Consider the following 16,756-nt stretch of genomic DNA (forward strand, 5'->3'; position numbering starts at 1 on the left):
TGCCTGCCGGCGGGATGTGTGCATTAACGGTGTTAGTGCAGGCGGTGGTGGAGGTAATGAGGGATATAAATCCATCTCTTTTTCAGAGTCCACCCAGCCTGATACAAAAGAATTATTATCAGAATCCTGCTCATTAGCGGCCTGCTCACAAACTGTCTCCTCAAAAGCAGTATCAGGTTGTACTGATATGATTTTCTCTGCCGGCTGTAAATGCACCAGCGCAGTATAAATAAATTTCCATGTCACAATTAAATTTTCTGATACACCAAATGCCAAAGTTTTTCGCGTTTGTAAATGCTCCTCAACTCTTTCCCAAACCTTGCTATCAAAAGTTCCCTCTGTGGGAAACCAGTTACAATTATCCTTTACCCATATTAAAAGCGAAGCAATTTGTCCCTCTGTTATTTTATACCCAGAGGCCCATAAAATCTGCTGCAAAGCGTTTAAGTAGAGCTTATGCTCCTGAGAAACTGGTTGCCCCATGCTACCGCAATCTCGCAACTCACCCGTTCCACAGGGGTTGCTGTTACCTATTTTCTCGGAGTCGTGGCCACTTCTTCAAAACTCTCCCCGTTAGATTGCATGGTCTCCGCAGTGGAGGGGAATCACCTCTTTTCTTCTTCTCTCGATCACGTCATTTTCTTCTCTTAATCGTGCCGGCTTCTTCTCTCGATCATGTCGTCTTCTTCTCTTGATCACGTCGGGCTCACCATCTGCGGCGACTGAATCAAGCGCTCAAGCTCTCTGTGCAAGATTCCCCTTATTTCACAAAAGGATCAAACTTATATATGTTTTAACAAAGATCTAGAAAGAACTAACAGCATACAGCAAATACTACTAACACAGGAGGGCATATCTGGCCCAGCTGGGATGTTTGCCAGTCCTCAGAACAGTTAAAGATAAAAACATTCCATACACATACTTGTGACTTTCAGCCACATCTTCCCAGGCCTACACAAGGCCATCCTCCAACCTGACCTTGTGAAACTAGTTCTTCAAAGGCTTGGCAAACATGCAGCACAACAAATTCTAACGGTCACTCTTGAAAACAAATTCCAGGTGTTCCGAGCTGCTCCCACAGGAGGAGGCAAAAGGAGGCAAGAGGAAGCAAAAGAGGAGGAGGCAACGGTATGCCATAAGGTGCATGAAGAGGAAACAGGATAAAACAGGTAATGGAGGAGGAGGAGGAGGAGGTGGAGGAGGATGGAGGAATAGGTGGATGCAACAGGAGAAATAGGAAACAACATGATGAGGGAGGAGGCGACTGGAGGCAACAGCATGCAACAGGAAGCAAAAGGATATGGCATCTTCCTCCTTCTCAGGGCTCCACTGGCCTTTTAGTGCCTCCTCCTCCACCTGCTTTAGTGTTCTGAGCTTGCCTCCTGCTTCCTCCAATTTCCTTCTCCTTCTCCTCTTCTTCCTCTTTTGGCCTCCTTTTGCCTCATCATCCTCTTGCCTCCTCTTACCTCCTCTTGCCTCTTCCTCCTGTTTCCTCTCTTCACCTCCTGCTGTCGAATCTGTCTCATGTGGCCTCCTCTTGCCTACTTCCCCTTTTGTTCCTCCTCCTCCCCCTCCTCTCTTTCTTCCTCTTGTCTCCTCTTGCTTCTTGTTGCCTCTTCTTACCTCCTCCTCCACCTCCTGCTCTTGGCTCCTCCTGCCTCCCGTTCCCTCCTCCACCTCATCCTACTCTTGCCTTCTCCTCCTCTTCCTCCTAATATTGACTCCACTTGCATCTTGTTGCCTCCTGTTGCATCCTCCTCCTCCTCCTGCCTCCTGTCTCCGTGTCCTCTTGCCTCCTGCTGCCTTTCCTTGCCTGCTCTTCCCTCATTCTCCTGGGACCTCCTGTTGCCTCCTGAAGGAGAAGGAAACAGGAGGAGGAGGAGGCCGAGGACAAGACAAGTAGCAACAGGAGGCAAGAGGAGAAAAGAGGAAGAGGGGAAGGAGGAGGAGGACACACCAAGGGTCAAGAGAAGGCAGCCAAAGGAGGAGGAAGAGGAGGAGGAAGCAAGAGGAGACAAGAGGAGGATGAGGAAGTGGAGGCAACAGGAGGCAGCAGAAGGCAACAGTTGAGGAGAGGAGGCCTACGAGATGGAGAAAAGGACAGAGGCAACAGGAGGCAAGAGGGGCTTAGGAGGAAGAGGTACCAGGAGACAAAGGTCGGCAAGAGGAGGAGGAGTAGGCAACAGGAGGAGGAGGATGCAACAGGAGGCAACAGAAAGAGAAAAAGGAGGAGACCACAGGATGCCAGATGAGGTAACAGGAGGCAAGTGGAGGAGGAGGAGGAGGCAATAGGAGGCCACAGGAAAAGGAAAAAAGAGGAGGCAAGAGGAGGACACCAGAGACGAAGGAGGAGGCAACAAAAAGAGAAAAAGGAGGAGACAATAGGATGAAACAGGAGGCAACTGGAGGCAACACTAACAGAGAGGAGTTGTGTGGAATAACTACTGGAGGTGACTTCGAAATTAAACCTATATTAAAGGTACGGCATTGTTCACACATTAAGGAAAGATATAACATGGAAGAAGCTTTCAGGGTGGAATGCAACTGGTATGCAAGGAATCCATTCCATAGTGGTTCCCTAGACAACGTTACCTACAAACTGGCAGAGTGTGGAACGGGGTGAGGACTCCGTGGCCAGGCTCTGTGAATCACTGCAGAAATGGGAACTTCATGGTACTATGGTACTGATAAACTGCATATTTGACCCCCTGGGCCAACAGTCTGTCATGTTTCAACAGAATGCTGTCCTTTGTGCAAACTTTGCTCATTATAATATCACTATAATACCAAAACACACCTCCATCCCAAAGACTACCCGCCTCCGAGGTACGACCACCCCCTCACTGAGCCTGCGCTCTGAATTTTTGTTAATCTATACCTTTAAAAGTGAAGCGAGAGAATTTTATACCAATCACAATAAAGGTATGTATGACTAGAGTCACTCAAGCTCCACCTTGAAGTAAAAACTGTATAAAAATGGCCTAAGGAAGGGGGAATGTTAGGGAAGGCAACATTGAAGACAAGTCAGGGAAGATACCATCGCAGACTACCTCTGACTCCTGGGATCAGTCGACAGGCTGAGCCTCCCTTCCCCCCCATAGGGACACCTTTGGGTGAGATACGGATTACTTAGTAATCTCTCTATATATATAGAATCACTTTTCTTTTTGATTTCGTGCGCTGTATTTAATGTTTGCACGTGCTTTTGCAGACTGTGTATTTATCACTGGCAATACATAAGAACCTGTAAATCTGTTTGCTTTAATAAACTGCACTATTCGTTAAGCTAGCCGTAAAAGTTTCTCATTGGGTGCCACCAACTCTAAGTCTGGCCATGTGAGTCCATGGAGCGTGACTAAGCTGAAAGTGCAGTGCGCTATTAGTGAATCCATAATCATGAGAGTTCAACAAGTTGAACGCAACTGGACTAATGGTGCCAAATTGGATATCACTCAGAATCTAAACCTAGCTGCCCCCAGCCCCTCTGACATCTGAGGATAAGCTGGAACACAAGGGGGGTTATTTTCTGCCAAATTACTCTACCCTTTTACATGACACCAGGTCTCCCCCAGTCCCATGCATGCTGGGAGACAACCTGCACCTGCAATTGCAATTGCAAACCTGGTCCCGGCCTTGGCCCTGGTCCCCAGCTGCCCCAGCCCATCTCTCCCCCATTTCTCCTCAGACCACTCGGTCTCTGCCCCCTCCGGCCTCACCCCAGGTCGGCAGTGACTGACAGGCCAACACCGGCTCCGCTAATTGGCTCAGCCGTGGCCAATGGTGCAGCTGTTGCTAGGCGGGCAGGGGCAGCCCGGGCCTCTCCTCACAGAGCTGCCCTGCGCCAGCTGCCCCCCCCAAGGGCAGCTGCTCCTCAGCCAGCCGGGACAATGGGCCTGCGGAGAGACGGCCTTCAAGAGGGGCCATTTCACCTGGAGCTGTTCTCTCAGCAGCGCAAGGTGTGTGCACAGGTCTGCCCTCCCTCGGTCTGCTCGTGGGGTCTGGGCCCCCTCAGGAGGGGAGGGGAGGGGAGGGGAGCTGCTCTGCATTCGCTCTGGATCGGCAAGTCTTTCCCAAAAGGCGGGTCTGTCTGGGCTCCAGCCACACCCCTGGGCGGGAGGAGCTGAGTGATGAGAGCCGCTGGCCTCGGCCAGGCCGGCACCCGGCAGGAGACAGGGATCTGGCCCCGGTTGCACTGCCCGTGCTGAGCCCAGCACCCAGGGCCTTCCTCAGGCCTCACCTTCCCCCGGGGCTGAGGAGGAGAAACACCCTGTCCTGGCATGGCCCAGGGCATCCTCCTGCGACCAGAAGGAAGGACAGAGCCCCGTCACTCTCCCCACAGGGGCTGACCACTGTCCTTCCCTTCTGTGCCTGGGGCTCCCCAGTGCTGGCAAGGCCCTGCGGGGCTTCAGGGCCGAGCAAATGCTGGGGCACCAAGGGCTCCTGGGGCAGCTTTGGGCATCTCTGAAGCTGAGGCGTGGCTGCCCCTTTGCTTCTGCAGATGCAGTTACCTTCTACCTGCTTCATGGTCAAAACTGTTTCTTTGTCATGGCACATGGACTGGACAGATGCCACGTCCCTGTTAGTCTGGGAGGACTTCAGGGCAACAAGGAGGTTGCAGCATGCACACAGGTAGGAGGGCAGTGGCAAGGAGCCCTGTCAAGGTTTTTCTGCTCTTTCGTATCTGAGCTCAGACATTGGTGTGCATCCCAGCACCAAAGTCTGCTTTTTTTCCTCCAAGCTGCACAGCTTTTTGCCAGCAAGAGCGAGTTGGGCTGAGCTGGTCTTTGGGATAACTTGGCTCCTTCCATTTGTAATTGCATGCCTACATTTTTCCTTTTTTCCACCAATGTCTTCCTTTCAACCCCCTTCCCCCCAAGTTCTATCCTTTTTCAAAGGTAATTGTGATTTGAGTTTCTAGACAGATCATGGAGCAGGTAGACACAGGATGTAAGTATAGGCTGGTCTATACCTTCAGAGCTGCTTTACCTTTAAAGGCTAGATAGATATCGGCTATGAGTAGAGTTTCTGTTTGCTAATTACTACTCCTTTTGGGGCCTGGTGACAGTAAGTTTGTCTGCCTGCAGATCTGCAGCAGTTAAAACTACCACTGAAAGAGTTTTGATAATGGATACTGTTCCGTGTGTTTAATTTTGGGCACCCATTTCACTGAGCTAGAATTATTCATTTGCGGTTAGGTGACGGGGATCTTCTTGCACTGGTCTTTTCTTTCTGGAGCGCATCCTGATATCCTTTGTCATCCAGAGCTTTCCCCTCTGTTGCCAAGAAGAGTGATGGTCACGATGTGGACCAAATCCTGTGAGTAATGATTTCTTCAAGTCTGATTATGAAGGTGAAAAGCCTCATTTTGAGGGTCCAAAGGCTTCTTTATAGGGTCCAAAGGTGCATTTTCAGGCCCAAACCCTCATTTTTATCTTCCAAAGCCTCCTTTTTAGGGACGAAATCCTCCTTTTCATGGACCATAGGCTCATTTTTAGGATTCGGTCTGCAATTTTGAGGGCCCAAAGCCTCATTTTGAGCATCCAAAGACCCATTTTTAGGGTGCAAAGCCTTAGTTTTTGGTACCAAAGCATCATTTGAGGGTCCCAAACCTAATTTCAGGGTTCAAAGCCTCATTTTTGTTTCCAAAGCACCATTTTTAGGGCCTAAAGCCCCATTCTTAAGGCCCTGACCCTCCTTCAGAGAGTCCAAACCCCTCTTTCACAGCTCTAAGCCTCAAATGTAGTGCCCAAAGCCCTATATTTGGCATCAAAGCTTCATTTCTGGGGGCCATAGAGGAACCAATAGGTTCACCTTGTTGTTAGGGTCCAAAGCGTATTTGTAGCATCTCCCCCATCCTTTGCAGTGTCAAAGCCTGCTTTTGAGGGCTGAAATCCTCATTTGGAGGGTCCAAACCTGTCTTTCATTACCCATAGCCTTTTTTTAAGAAGCCACAGTTTCATTTTTAGGATCTTGTGGCGCTGTTTATGTCACTGCTGATAGGGCAGGCCCAGGAACCTGGCTTGTGCAGATGCTTGTGATGTCACTTGTGGCCCAGTTCCCCCACTGGAGGGGGCAGAGGCTGAGTGGCCTCAGGAGAAACAGGTGAGAGATGGGCCAGGGGCAGCCAGGGCAAGGGAGGGAGCAGGACCAGGACCAGGACCAGGGGTGCTACAGGCACAGGAGCAGGTATCTCATTTTTATAGAGCAGCATCATTTTTAGGATCCAGCCAGTTGTTTTGAGGGTCCAAGCTGCGTCCTGAGTTTCCAAACCCTCATTTTTATGCTCCAAACCCCTCTTTTAGGGCCCAAAGCCTCAGTTTTAGAGTCCAAAACTTCAATTCTAGGGTTGAAAACCTCCTTTTTAGGGTCCAAATCCTCACTTTTCGGGCCCAGTGACTCATTTTTAGGGTTTTAGTCTCTCTTTTAGGGTAGTATGCCTCATTTTTAGGTTTCAAACCTTCATTTTTAGGACTGAAAGCCACTTTTTAGAGTTCAAAGCTTCATTTATAAGGCCCAAATACACATTTTTAAGTCCTGAAGCCTCATTTTGAGTGTCCAAATACTCATTTTAGGGTCCCAACTCTTATTTTTGTTAAGAAATCCTCATTTTGATGGTCCAAAGCTTTATTTATAAACTCCAGAGCCTCATTTCAGGGTCCACAACCTTGTTTCTAAACTCAAATTTTGAGGGTCCAAACTTGATTTTCAGGGTCCAAAGAATCATTTTTACAATCCAGCCCTTTATTTTTAGAGTCCTGATGCCACATTTCAAGGGTCCAAATACCCATTTTTAAGGTCCAAACCCTCCTTTTACAGTACAAACCCCACTTTTAGAGCCCCAAGCCTCATTTTTAGGGCCCAGAACCTCATATGTAGAGTCTGAAGCCTCATTTTGAGGGTCTAATAACATTTTTTGCTTCCAAAGACCCATTTGGAGGGTCTGAATATGCATTTTTAGGTTCTAAGCCCTCATTTTTATGGTTGAAATTTTTCAGGACACAGAGCTTAATTTTCAAGTCTGAAGAGTAATTTTTAGGAACCAAACCTTAATTTTGTGGCCCAAAGCCTCACAGAAGTCCTCAAACCTGCAACTTTAGGGTACAACTGTGGTGGAAAAAGACTTAACTGCAAGGTTCAAGCAAACAACTTGAACTTCTGTCGTGGTTTAACCCCAGCCAGCAACTAAGCACCACGCAGCTGCTCACTCACTCCCCCCACACCCAGTGGGATGGGGGAGAAAATTGGGAAAAGAAGTAAAACTCGTGGGTTGAGATAAGAACAGTTTAATAGAGCAGAAAAGAAGAAACTAATAATGATAATACGTATAAAATGACAACAGCAATAATAAAAGGATTGGAATATACAAGTGATTGACACAATGCAATTGCTCACCACCTGCCAACCAACGCCCCGTTAGTCCCCGAGCAGTGATCCCCCTGCCCCCACTCCCCCCAGTTTATATACTAGATGGGATGTCACATGGTATGGAATACACTGTTGGCCAGTTTGGGTCAGGTGCCCTGGCTGTGTCCTGTGACAACTTCTTGTGCCCCTCCAGCTTTCTCTCTGGCTGGGCATGAGAAGCTGAAAAATCCTTGACTTTAGACTAAATGCTACTGAGCAACAACTGAAAACATCAGTGTTATCAACGTTCTTTGCATACTGAACTCAAAACATAGCACCATACTGTTGCCAAAAAACTTGGAATAAAGAACTTATCAACACCAATTTAGTGTAGATAAGCAGACACTTCTTTATTGACGGTTGGGTGCGCGGGTGAGTCCTCTCACGAACCACGCACACCTGAACACCAAAATCATACACCTTATATTAAACTTATTCATACATATTCATTAGATTTCCAAGAAATGTTATGCATATTCATTAGATTTCTGGGAAGTTATTAGCATATGTAAATGTCCTTTACGCAGGCGCAGTGAAGGTCTCTGGTGGTCTTCAGAAGCCCTCTGGTGGTCTTCCATAGTCTTCCTCACTTTGTCCGATAGTTGACCTTTCATGTGATTCTGCGCAGTGCTATTTTCGCCATCATGTATTAGATTTACATAAAGTACATTCAGTGTTAATTCTTGAATTTAATATTTCTAGTGATTGGCCCTCAGTCACACCACCTTATCAGTATTCTTATACTAAAACAATCATTGGTTAATCTCACTTAACTCTACTGATTGGAATCCTTGATAATTAGATCGAGGTGGAAAGGGTAAGGGGTTTCCAAGCAACAAACTGGTGTCCATAACGGCCTCCTTAGCCTCTAACAAATCTTTGTCAAAGTTTCTGTGGTTAACTGATTTCAGACAATACTTATTTTCTTATGACTGTATACAGCACATTTTGTATGTTCCTAAGTTTCGATGACTACATTGCGAGCTTCAAACCCCTATATTCTACAATCTTTACCTTTTGATCAAACCCAGCTTATATAAAATTTTAACTTATCAGAATATTTATAACAATACCAGCTACTAGGAAGACAATTAACTCTATCCCAGCTGAAACCAGGACAACTTAACTGCAAGGTTCAAGCAAATGATTTATTTGAACTTCACTTACAGACTTAACACGCCACTATTGCAGGTTTCACAGATACAGTGGAGGAATACACTATTGCAATTCTTAAGGCAAGAGTAGTACACTATTACAACCACAAGCGATTCACAGACAACCATAAGCACACACGTGTTTACAAACGTAAAGCATAAACAATATTCACTTACCCCTCCAGGTAAGGGCTCTCTATCCCAGGGAAGCTACCTTGACCAGCGTCCCGATCAAGGGGGGAAGGGTTTCCTTCACAAGCCAACTGTATAGTTGGAGAAGTGACTCCCCCATTTCCAACCTGAATCTTAGAGTTTTTATCCCCTGACTTGTGGAATGGTGTGTATGACTATGTCTGAGCGGATTATGATATATGCCTAAATGGGTTATGTATATCTCAGTGGAGTTTCCCCTTATCTTTCCTTTGTTGGTCTGTGATTGTTTGAAGACACAAGGTTGTCATTTGAAACTGAAGCTGAAACCCTCCAGGTTTTGTTTGGTTTTTTTTTACCTTGCTTCCTCAGGCAATTGAATAGTGGTTGGATTGAGACTCAGGGCATACTATTTGTTAAGGGATTTCAAGGCTCAGTTCAGGTTTTCATTCTTTGAATAGCACAGCCACTGCCCTGTTTACTTTAGGGTTTATCAGACAACCCAGGGCTGTCTACACAGCTCCCCATGAGTCGTCTCTGCAGAGAGACAGGGCCTCAAGGCAGTCCAAGGCTGGGTCACTTTTGTAACCCCCCATGAGTCGCCTGTGTTCACTAGACATGGTGAAACTCGTTTGTGAACTATGAGCCGGACAATCCACACAGCCACCCCCTCATTTCTAGCGTCCACAGTCTCAGTTGTAAGGTCCAAAACTGATTACAGAGCCCATATTCTCTTTTTCAGGGCCCAAACCCTCATTTTTATGCTCCAAACCCCTCTTTTAGGGCCCAAAGCCTCAGTTTTAGAGTCCAAGCTTTGATTCTAGCATTGAAATCCTCCTTTTTATGGTCCAAAGCCTTATTTTTAGGGTCTAAGCCCTCATTCATCAGTTCCAAGCCCCACTCTTCAGGTGCAAAGACTCTTTTTGAAGGCCCAGAGCATCATTTTGAAGGCCCAAAGTCTGATTTGGAAGGGCCAAAGGCTACGTTGTAGACGCCAAAGCCTTATTTGCAGGGTGCAAAGGCTCCTTTTCGGGCCCCAACCCTCATATTTTATCTTCCAAAGTCTCCTTCTCAGGGACCATAGGCTCATTTTTAGGATCCAGTCTGCAATTTGGAGGATCCAAATGCTCATTTGGAGGGCCCAAAACCTCATTTTAGGTGCCAAACTCCTCATTTAGGGTATGAAGCCTCATTTGGAGCACAAAGCCTCATTTGGAGCCTCCAAAGACCCATTCTTAGGGTGCAAAGCCTTAGGTAGCTGCAAATTCAGCAATGGGTCACTGCACAAGCATCCCTTCGGCACTGCCCTCCAAGAAGTGGGGTGGCACTGGCTGCCTCCGAGTCAGTGGCTCAGCATCAAGGAGGGAGCCTGGGTCACGGTGGCAGCTGCTCAGCAGGCGATGACATACAGAGGATGTCACTGTTAGCTGATTGTGTTGCTTGAGGACAGACGATGGGTAAGTGATGACCTACAGAGGAGGTCACTGCCAGGAGACTGTGACCACCCCCGTGAGGGCAGAGGGCTCAAGATAAGCAGTTCACAGTTCCTTGAGATGACGGCCCAGTCCCTCACACCTAACAATCTTTGAGGCAAATGATTCAGGATAACAATTCAGTCTCTTACACCACCCCGCGGCTCAAAGATTGTTTCAGGACCCATGGTGGTTTTGAGAAAAGATAGCTATATAGAAAAGCCAGAAAAGAGCATTTCAGACAATCTGTATTACCGACGGTGTGGTTCGGTGTACAGTGCGAATTTGTTTAACACCATCAGGCAAAATAGTTACAAATTGCATATTAGTTACAACACGTTGAATCAATTGTATAAAGCATGGAATTATACATGGTAAAAAGAATATAACATGGTAAAACCACACAACAAGTAAAATAGGATTCGCTTAACCCATGGACCACCAGGGAGCCAGGAAAACATATCAATGTCCCAGCCTTTCCATGTCTGGACAGGAACATGGGCCAGCTTTCGTATTCCTGCAGTAATTTGTTTAACAATTTTTCCCGCTGTCATCAATTTTTAAACAACAGTTAGAATCATTTAGTTTACCACAAACACCTCCTTCCTCGGCTAGCAGGTAATCGAGAACCATGCAATGTTGTAATATTGCTGTTCGCATTTGTGTAGCTTGATCCGCCAATAGATCAAAGGCACGGGCTGTCTCATTAGTAATGATCTCTAGGACAGCTTGTAACCGGATGATGCGATTTAGGTTATAGATAGGTTCTTGAGCACCGCTAACCCACTCGTTGGGGTTCCAGGTGGCAGGTCCATAATGTTGTATGATACGTTGAGGCGTCCACTCGTCTTTGCCCCAGGTTTGACCACTCCCACCTGCTATAGAGATATCAATGGATCGCCGATATTGATTGAGATCATCATATACCTTAACACCCAGTCCATCCCCTTCATCATCTGGGAGCAGGAAAAACAAAGGGTGAATTACCCCCACATAACACACTCCAGTCCAATTTGCTGGTAGCAGTTTGTAGGCACGTTGGCCACACACCCAATAGTGACCCTTTAAGGCTCGTGCACCATTTTCAAACAAACCGGTAGGTGTCCATGGTGATTGGAAATATGTTGAATTACCTACTCCCAGAGGATGATCTGACAGACCGTTCATCAACAACCTGTCCACAGTTTTTCCCACCTCCTCTGTGGTGCCCCAACAGATAGGAAGTCCATCCGGACCTATGCTCAAATGTCCCTGACAGTGGTCTTTATTATCACTTGACCACCAAAGTTGAGTCCCATCAGTGAGTCTGCATTTCCAGGCACCAGAACCATGGTGCCAAAAGCAGGTAACATTAAGAAGGTTATTAGACTGATTAGTGGAAGACCAAAAATGGGAAAACCGTTTCTTGTGCCCTGTTTGATTCACCCAGGCCCATCTGGACCAGCGAGGCACAAAATTTGGAGAACTGGAACTCAAGAGGTGACAACATGCCTGGTCGTCCCCTTCTGGTAGTGTTATAGCTGCCCTATGGTTTGAACAATCAGTTGGTCTACAACCGTCAGTGAGGCAATGGTTGTCATAAGTATAGGTCCAGTTGCACTTGCTGTTTCCCACGGGAATACCATCTTTCTGTGTTCAGTTCAGACAATATCCACCTTGGACTGGATATTGTATTGTCCAGGGCTGTGTGTCTTCACCCCAGTAAGAATCATTTTTGACCTCACTGTAATTACTCACTAACCATTCTGGGGAAATAGGGACAGCAGTCCATGGCCAGCTTTCCAAACCTAAGGGCCCACCACATACCCAACAATTAGTCAGATTAAAAGTGTTGGCCACTTGCTGGCCTAGAGCCACAAATTCATTTTGCCACTCCAAGCCAAAAAGAGGGGCACAGGAGGTTCCCCAGATATTAAAGGCAGCAACAATAGTCATCCAAAACAACATCTGCGGTGGTATACCAAACATCCTATAAATATTAACAAAGCAATCACTGACAAAACTACACAAACGATTAACAGCTTCACGTATTTCCTCAGGCACGCTCCACAGTCCTCACCTGAAAGAGAAAAGAAAAAACAGACTCAGTTCGTTCTAAGGAACTGGAAGCAAATTGTTATTAGAAGGATGGAATAATCCACCTGGTATTGATTTTATGTTCTTTTCCATAAGCATCTTTTGCTTTCCAAGCATATTTATTCATTGGTGTTTCCAGTACCAGAGGTACGGTTCCAACCGTGGGGAGTTCAACTAAGACTGGTTGGCCCGGAAAGTATGATGGATTTCTGGGATGATCCGGGTTATCTGGGGCTGGCATAATGGTTGGGGTCTTCGGGCAAAATGCTGTAATTTTCGGGCACCCATTCACTCCCCAACGACTGTTAACACTAGTCACTGCATCCCGTAGCCGTTCAGCCCATCCAGGTTTATGCGGCTTGAGGAAGCGTTTCAGCAAGCCATTCGTTCTTTCCACAATTCCGTTTGCCTGTGGATAATAAGGAGTATGGCGCACCCACGAGATCCCTTCCTGGGTTGCCCAATCTTGGACTATGTTAGCAATAAAGTGGGAACCATTATCCGACTGAATCGACTGAGGTTTGGGGAAAGTGCCAAATCACTCTTTCAAAGCTTTCACTGTGTTTTCCCCAGTAGCTCTGGCAAAGGCTTCGGCCTGGACTAACCCTGACACTATCTCTACTCCAACTAACACATAATGCTTTCCTTCTGATTTCTGGAAGGGGCCAATTTAGTCCACTTGCCAAGCCTCCCACAACCCTTTCCCCTCCCTTAGGTGTAGGGGGTCACCTTCCAGGGGGTGTCTCTCCAAGCGGGTACGACATTGTTCACAGGCAGACACACAAGTTTTACATTCTTCCCTGGTAACTGGCCAACCTCGAGCTTGGGCCTCACAATAGAGATCTTTGATCCCCGAATGTTTCCTTTTTACATGTAATCATTCTAACAATCGGTCCCAGTCTTCTGCTATTGGGGTGTTCTGGAGGGGAGCTAATCGGGCCAATTCATCAGCTTTGCCATTCCACTGGCTAACAGGGGTGCTATCCTGTTGATGGGAAGCCACCCAGGCTACTGCAAATTTTCCTTGTCTAGCGATGGTTAGAATATCTTGCCACTTTTCTTTCTGCCATACAGGTATCCTATTGACTTCCCACCCATTTTGTTCCCAGAAGGGAAGCCATTCAGTACAGCCTTTAAATACAGCATAGGAATCAGTATAGACATAGACAGGAGAGGTAGATTGAGCTTCATGCTGGAAAACACTCCATACTGCAATTAATTCCCCTACTTGAGCACTACCTTCCCCTTCGGTGATTATTTGTTTGTCCTCATCTACGCGGAGTGCTACAGCTCGATATTTCCAAGTTTTTCCTTCTCGTTTAGAGGAAGCATCAGTAAACCAAACATTCTGCAATTGTTCAGAAAACGAGGGGGCCACTTGTATTACAGGAGGAAGTTCAGATGTTTCCCTATCTGGGCTTGTTTCTTCTTGAATGGTTAACATCTTTGTTGCCCCCTCAGACACAGTAAAAATGTCACAATAATGCTCTATCTGGGCATACCATTTCCGTACAGAGGCTCTCTGAGCCACCCCGTCAGGGGGCGGAGTTCCTGCTAAAACTGTCTTGGTTACTTTAAACGGGCCTCTGAGTACTATAGACTGCTGTCGAATAGTCCGTTCAGCCTCTCTCAAGGCTAAACTGACTACAAACAAACCTTTCTCCCAAGCAGTATATCTTTTTTCTGCATCCTTAAAACTGCGAGAATAGAGCCCAATAGGTTGAGTGGGTCCTTCGGGGCCCTTTTGCCATAAATGTATTGATAACCCACTTTTGGCAAATCCCCATTCAATATGGACAGGGTCTGTGGGATGAATAGGACCAAGAGCTTGATGGGCAGTTGCTTCAAAAATTAGCAATTGCAATGCCTCTTCGTGGGGCTTAGTCCATTCCCACTGAGCCCCTTTTCGCAACAAGTCATACAGGGGTCTTGCAATAATTGAAAAATCAGGGATATGTTTCCTCCAAAACACAAGTAATCCTAGTACATGCTGCAAATCCTTTTTTGACTCTGGCATTTTAATCTGATCCAATTGTTGCAAATATTTTGATAAAGAAATTAAAATCTAATTATATAAAAGAGTTTGGTTTGATTAAGAAGTAGAAAATTGTGAAGCATAGGTATGGGAGTGTTAAGTTTGAAATGTAGTCATAGGAACTTAGGAACTTTAGAAAATGTACTATGTGTAACTATAAGAATTCAAGTATTGTCTGAAATCAGTTAACCACAGAAACTTTGACAAAGATTTGTTGGTTTGTAGTGTTTTGTTTTAGGAAACTAAGGAAACCGTTACGGACACCAGTTTGCTGCTTGGAAACCCCTTACCCTTCCCACCTCGATCTAATTATCGAGGATTCCAATCAGTAGAGTTAAGTGAGATTAACCAATGATTGTTTTAGTATAAGAATACTGATAAGGTGGTGTGACTGAGGGCCAATCACTAGAAATATTAAATTCAAGAATTAACACTGAATGTACTTTATGTAAATCTAATACATGACGGCGAAAATAGCACTGCGCAGAATCACATGAAAGGTCAACTATCGGACAAAGTGAGGAAGACTATGGAAGACCACCAGAGGGCTTCTGAAGACCACCAGAGACCTTCACTGCGCCTGCGTAAAGGACATTTACATATGCTAATAACTTCCCAGAAATCTAATGAATATGCATAACATTTCTTGGAAATCTAATGAATATGTATGAATAAGTTTAATATAAGGTGTATGATTTTGGTGTTCAGGTGTGCGTGGTTCGTGAGAGGACTCACCCGCGCACCCAACCGTCAATAAAGAAGTGTCTGCTTATCTACACTAAATTGGTGTTGATAAGTTCTTTATTCCAAGTTTTTTGGCAACACAATGAGGAAAGGGTGTCGGGGGGATACATGTCATTCCTCCCTTCCACCAAATTCCTAAAAACTTCACTTTGCTTGAGAGTGTTTGTATTTTCTCTGGTGGAATTTTCAACCCCAAGCTTTCCAAGTGAGAAATTATATTATCCTGAGTTTTCTGAACCTTTTCTGTTTCATCCCCACCTACAAGACTGTCATCAATGTATTGATAAACACTGACCCCCTCCTCTGTCTGAATTAGTTCTAGCTCCTGCGCTAACGCATCATGAGCTAGAGCAGGGGAATGCTTGTACCCTTGTGGGAGTCAGGTAAAAGTAAATTGCTGACCCTCCCAAGTAAATGCAAAGCGGTCCTGATCTTCTGTTTGCAGGGGGACCATAAAAAAACATATCTTTAACATCCACTGTTGCCATAATCGGGTGGGGTCGTTCCTGGATTGTAGCTATAAACTCAGCAATATTCGGTACCGCAGCTGTCAATGGACCGGTATTTGCATTAAGTCTGCGATAATCTACAGTTAATCTCCACTTGCCATTAGGTTTTCGCACTGGCCACACCGGGGAGTTAAAAGGAGAATGGGTTGGAATCACGATACCCTGTCCCTTTAAGTCCTCTAACACAGGCGCTATTCCCTCTCTGGCCCCCAAGGGTATCGGGTAGGGCTTAACATTTGTAAGCTTTGAAGGGGGAAGCAGCGGCGCGGCTTTTAACAGCCGAATATCTATTGTGGGAGAGCCAAATGACCACTGTCTCCTTTTGTTATCAATCCAGGTCTTTCCTTTTAAAACATCGAGTCCTAAAAGGTTAAGTGGAAACTCCCCCACAACCATTGTCACTGTAGTGGCACTATCTTCTCCTGGCAAACGCAGGCTGACCGCTGCTAATGCCTGTGGCTGAACAATGCCGAATGCATCTGCCACAAAAAGCTGCTGTTTGGAGGGTGTAATTCCGCAATTAGCAGCATCTTTGGTTTTAATAGCTGAAATCTGAGCTCCGGTATCTACCAAAAAGGTGACCGGGACTTGTCTTGGTCCCACAATACCTGTAATTAGTAAATCACCCCGGCCATTTTCAGTGAGCTGTCTAATATACATCCAACCATCCAACCTTCGCCCCCCCCCCCCCCCCCCCCCCCCCCCCCCCGCTCACCACCTATCCTGGTTTCAGCTGGGATAGAGTTAACTGTCTTCTGTCTTCCTAGTAGCTGGTACAGTGCTATGTTTTGAGTTCAGTATGTGAAGAATGTTGATAACACTGATGTTTTCAGTTGTTGCTCAGTAGTGTTTAGACTATAGTCAAGGATTTTTCAGCTTCTCATGCCCAGCCAGGGCACCTGACCCAAACTGGCCAACAGTGTATTCCATACCATGTGACGTCCCATCTAGTTTAGGAACTGGGAAGTGGGGGGCAGGGAATCGCCGCTTGGGGACTGGCTGGGTGTCGGTCGGTGGGTGGTGAGCAATTGCCCTGCGCATCATTTGTACATTTCAATCCTTTTATTACTACTGTTGTGATTTTATTAGTGTTATCATTATCATTATTAGTTTCTTCTTTTCTGTTCTATTAAACCGTTCTTATCTCAACCCAGGAGTTTTACTTCTTTTCCCGATTTTCTCCCCCATCCCACTGGATGGGGGGGGGGAGTG

At 46.2% G+C, this 16,756-nt stretch overlaps 1 protein-coding gene across 1 annotated transcript; it reads left to right on the top strand.

Moving 5' to 3' along the window:
* The first annotated feature begins 1,172 nt into the window (after nucleotides 1-1,172).
* LOC138683626 (uncharacterized) lies at nucleotides 1,173-2,252 on the top strand. The gene is made up of 2 exons (XM_069775620.1): nucleotides 1,173-1,270; nucleotides 1,859-2,252. The coding sequence occupies exons 1-2, from the start codon at nucleotides 1,173-1,175 to the stop codon at nucleotides 2,250-2,252; spliced, it is 492 nt and encodes a 163-aa protein (XP_069631721.1).
* Nucleotides 2,253-16,756: the final 14,504 nt, after the last annotated feature.

Source organism: Haliaeetus albicilla, chromosome W (assembly GCF_947461875.1).
Source record: "Haliaeetus albicilla chromosome W, bHalAlb1.1, whole genome shotgun sequence".
In the NCBI taxonomy this organism is placed as follows: Eukaryota; Metazoa; Chordata; class Aves; order Accipitriformes; family Accipitridae; genus Haliaeetus; species Haliaeetus albicilla.

What these genes read in the sequence shown, in the direction of transcription:
- LOC138683626 (XM_069775620.1), top strand. Translation starts at nt 1,173, where the DNA reads ATGGAGGAGGAGGAGGAGGAGGTGGAGGAGGATGGAGGAATAGGTGGA. An exon ending in GAGGGAGGAGGCGACTGGAG is followed by an intron (nt 1,271 to 1,858) that starts GCAACAGCATGC and finishes TGCCTCCTGAAG; the next exon opens with GAGAAGGAAACAGGAGGAGG.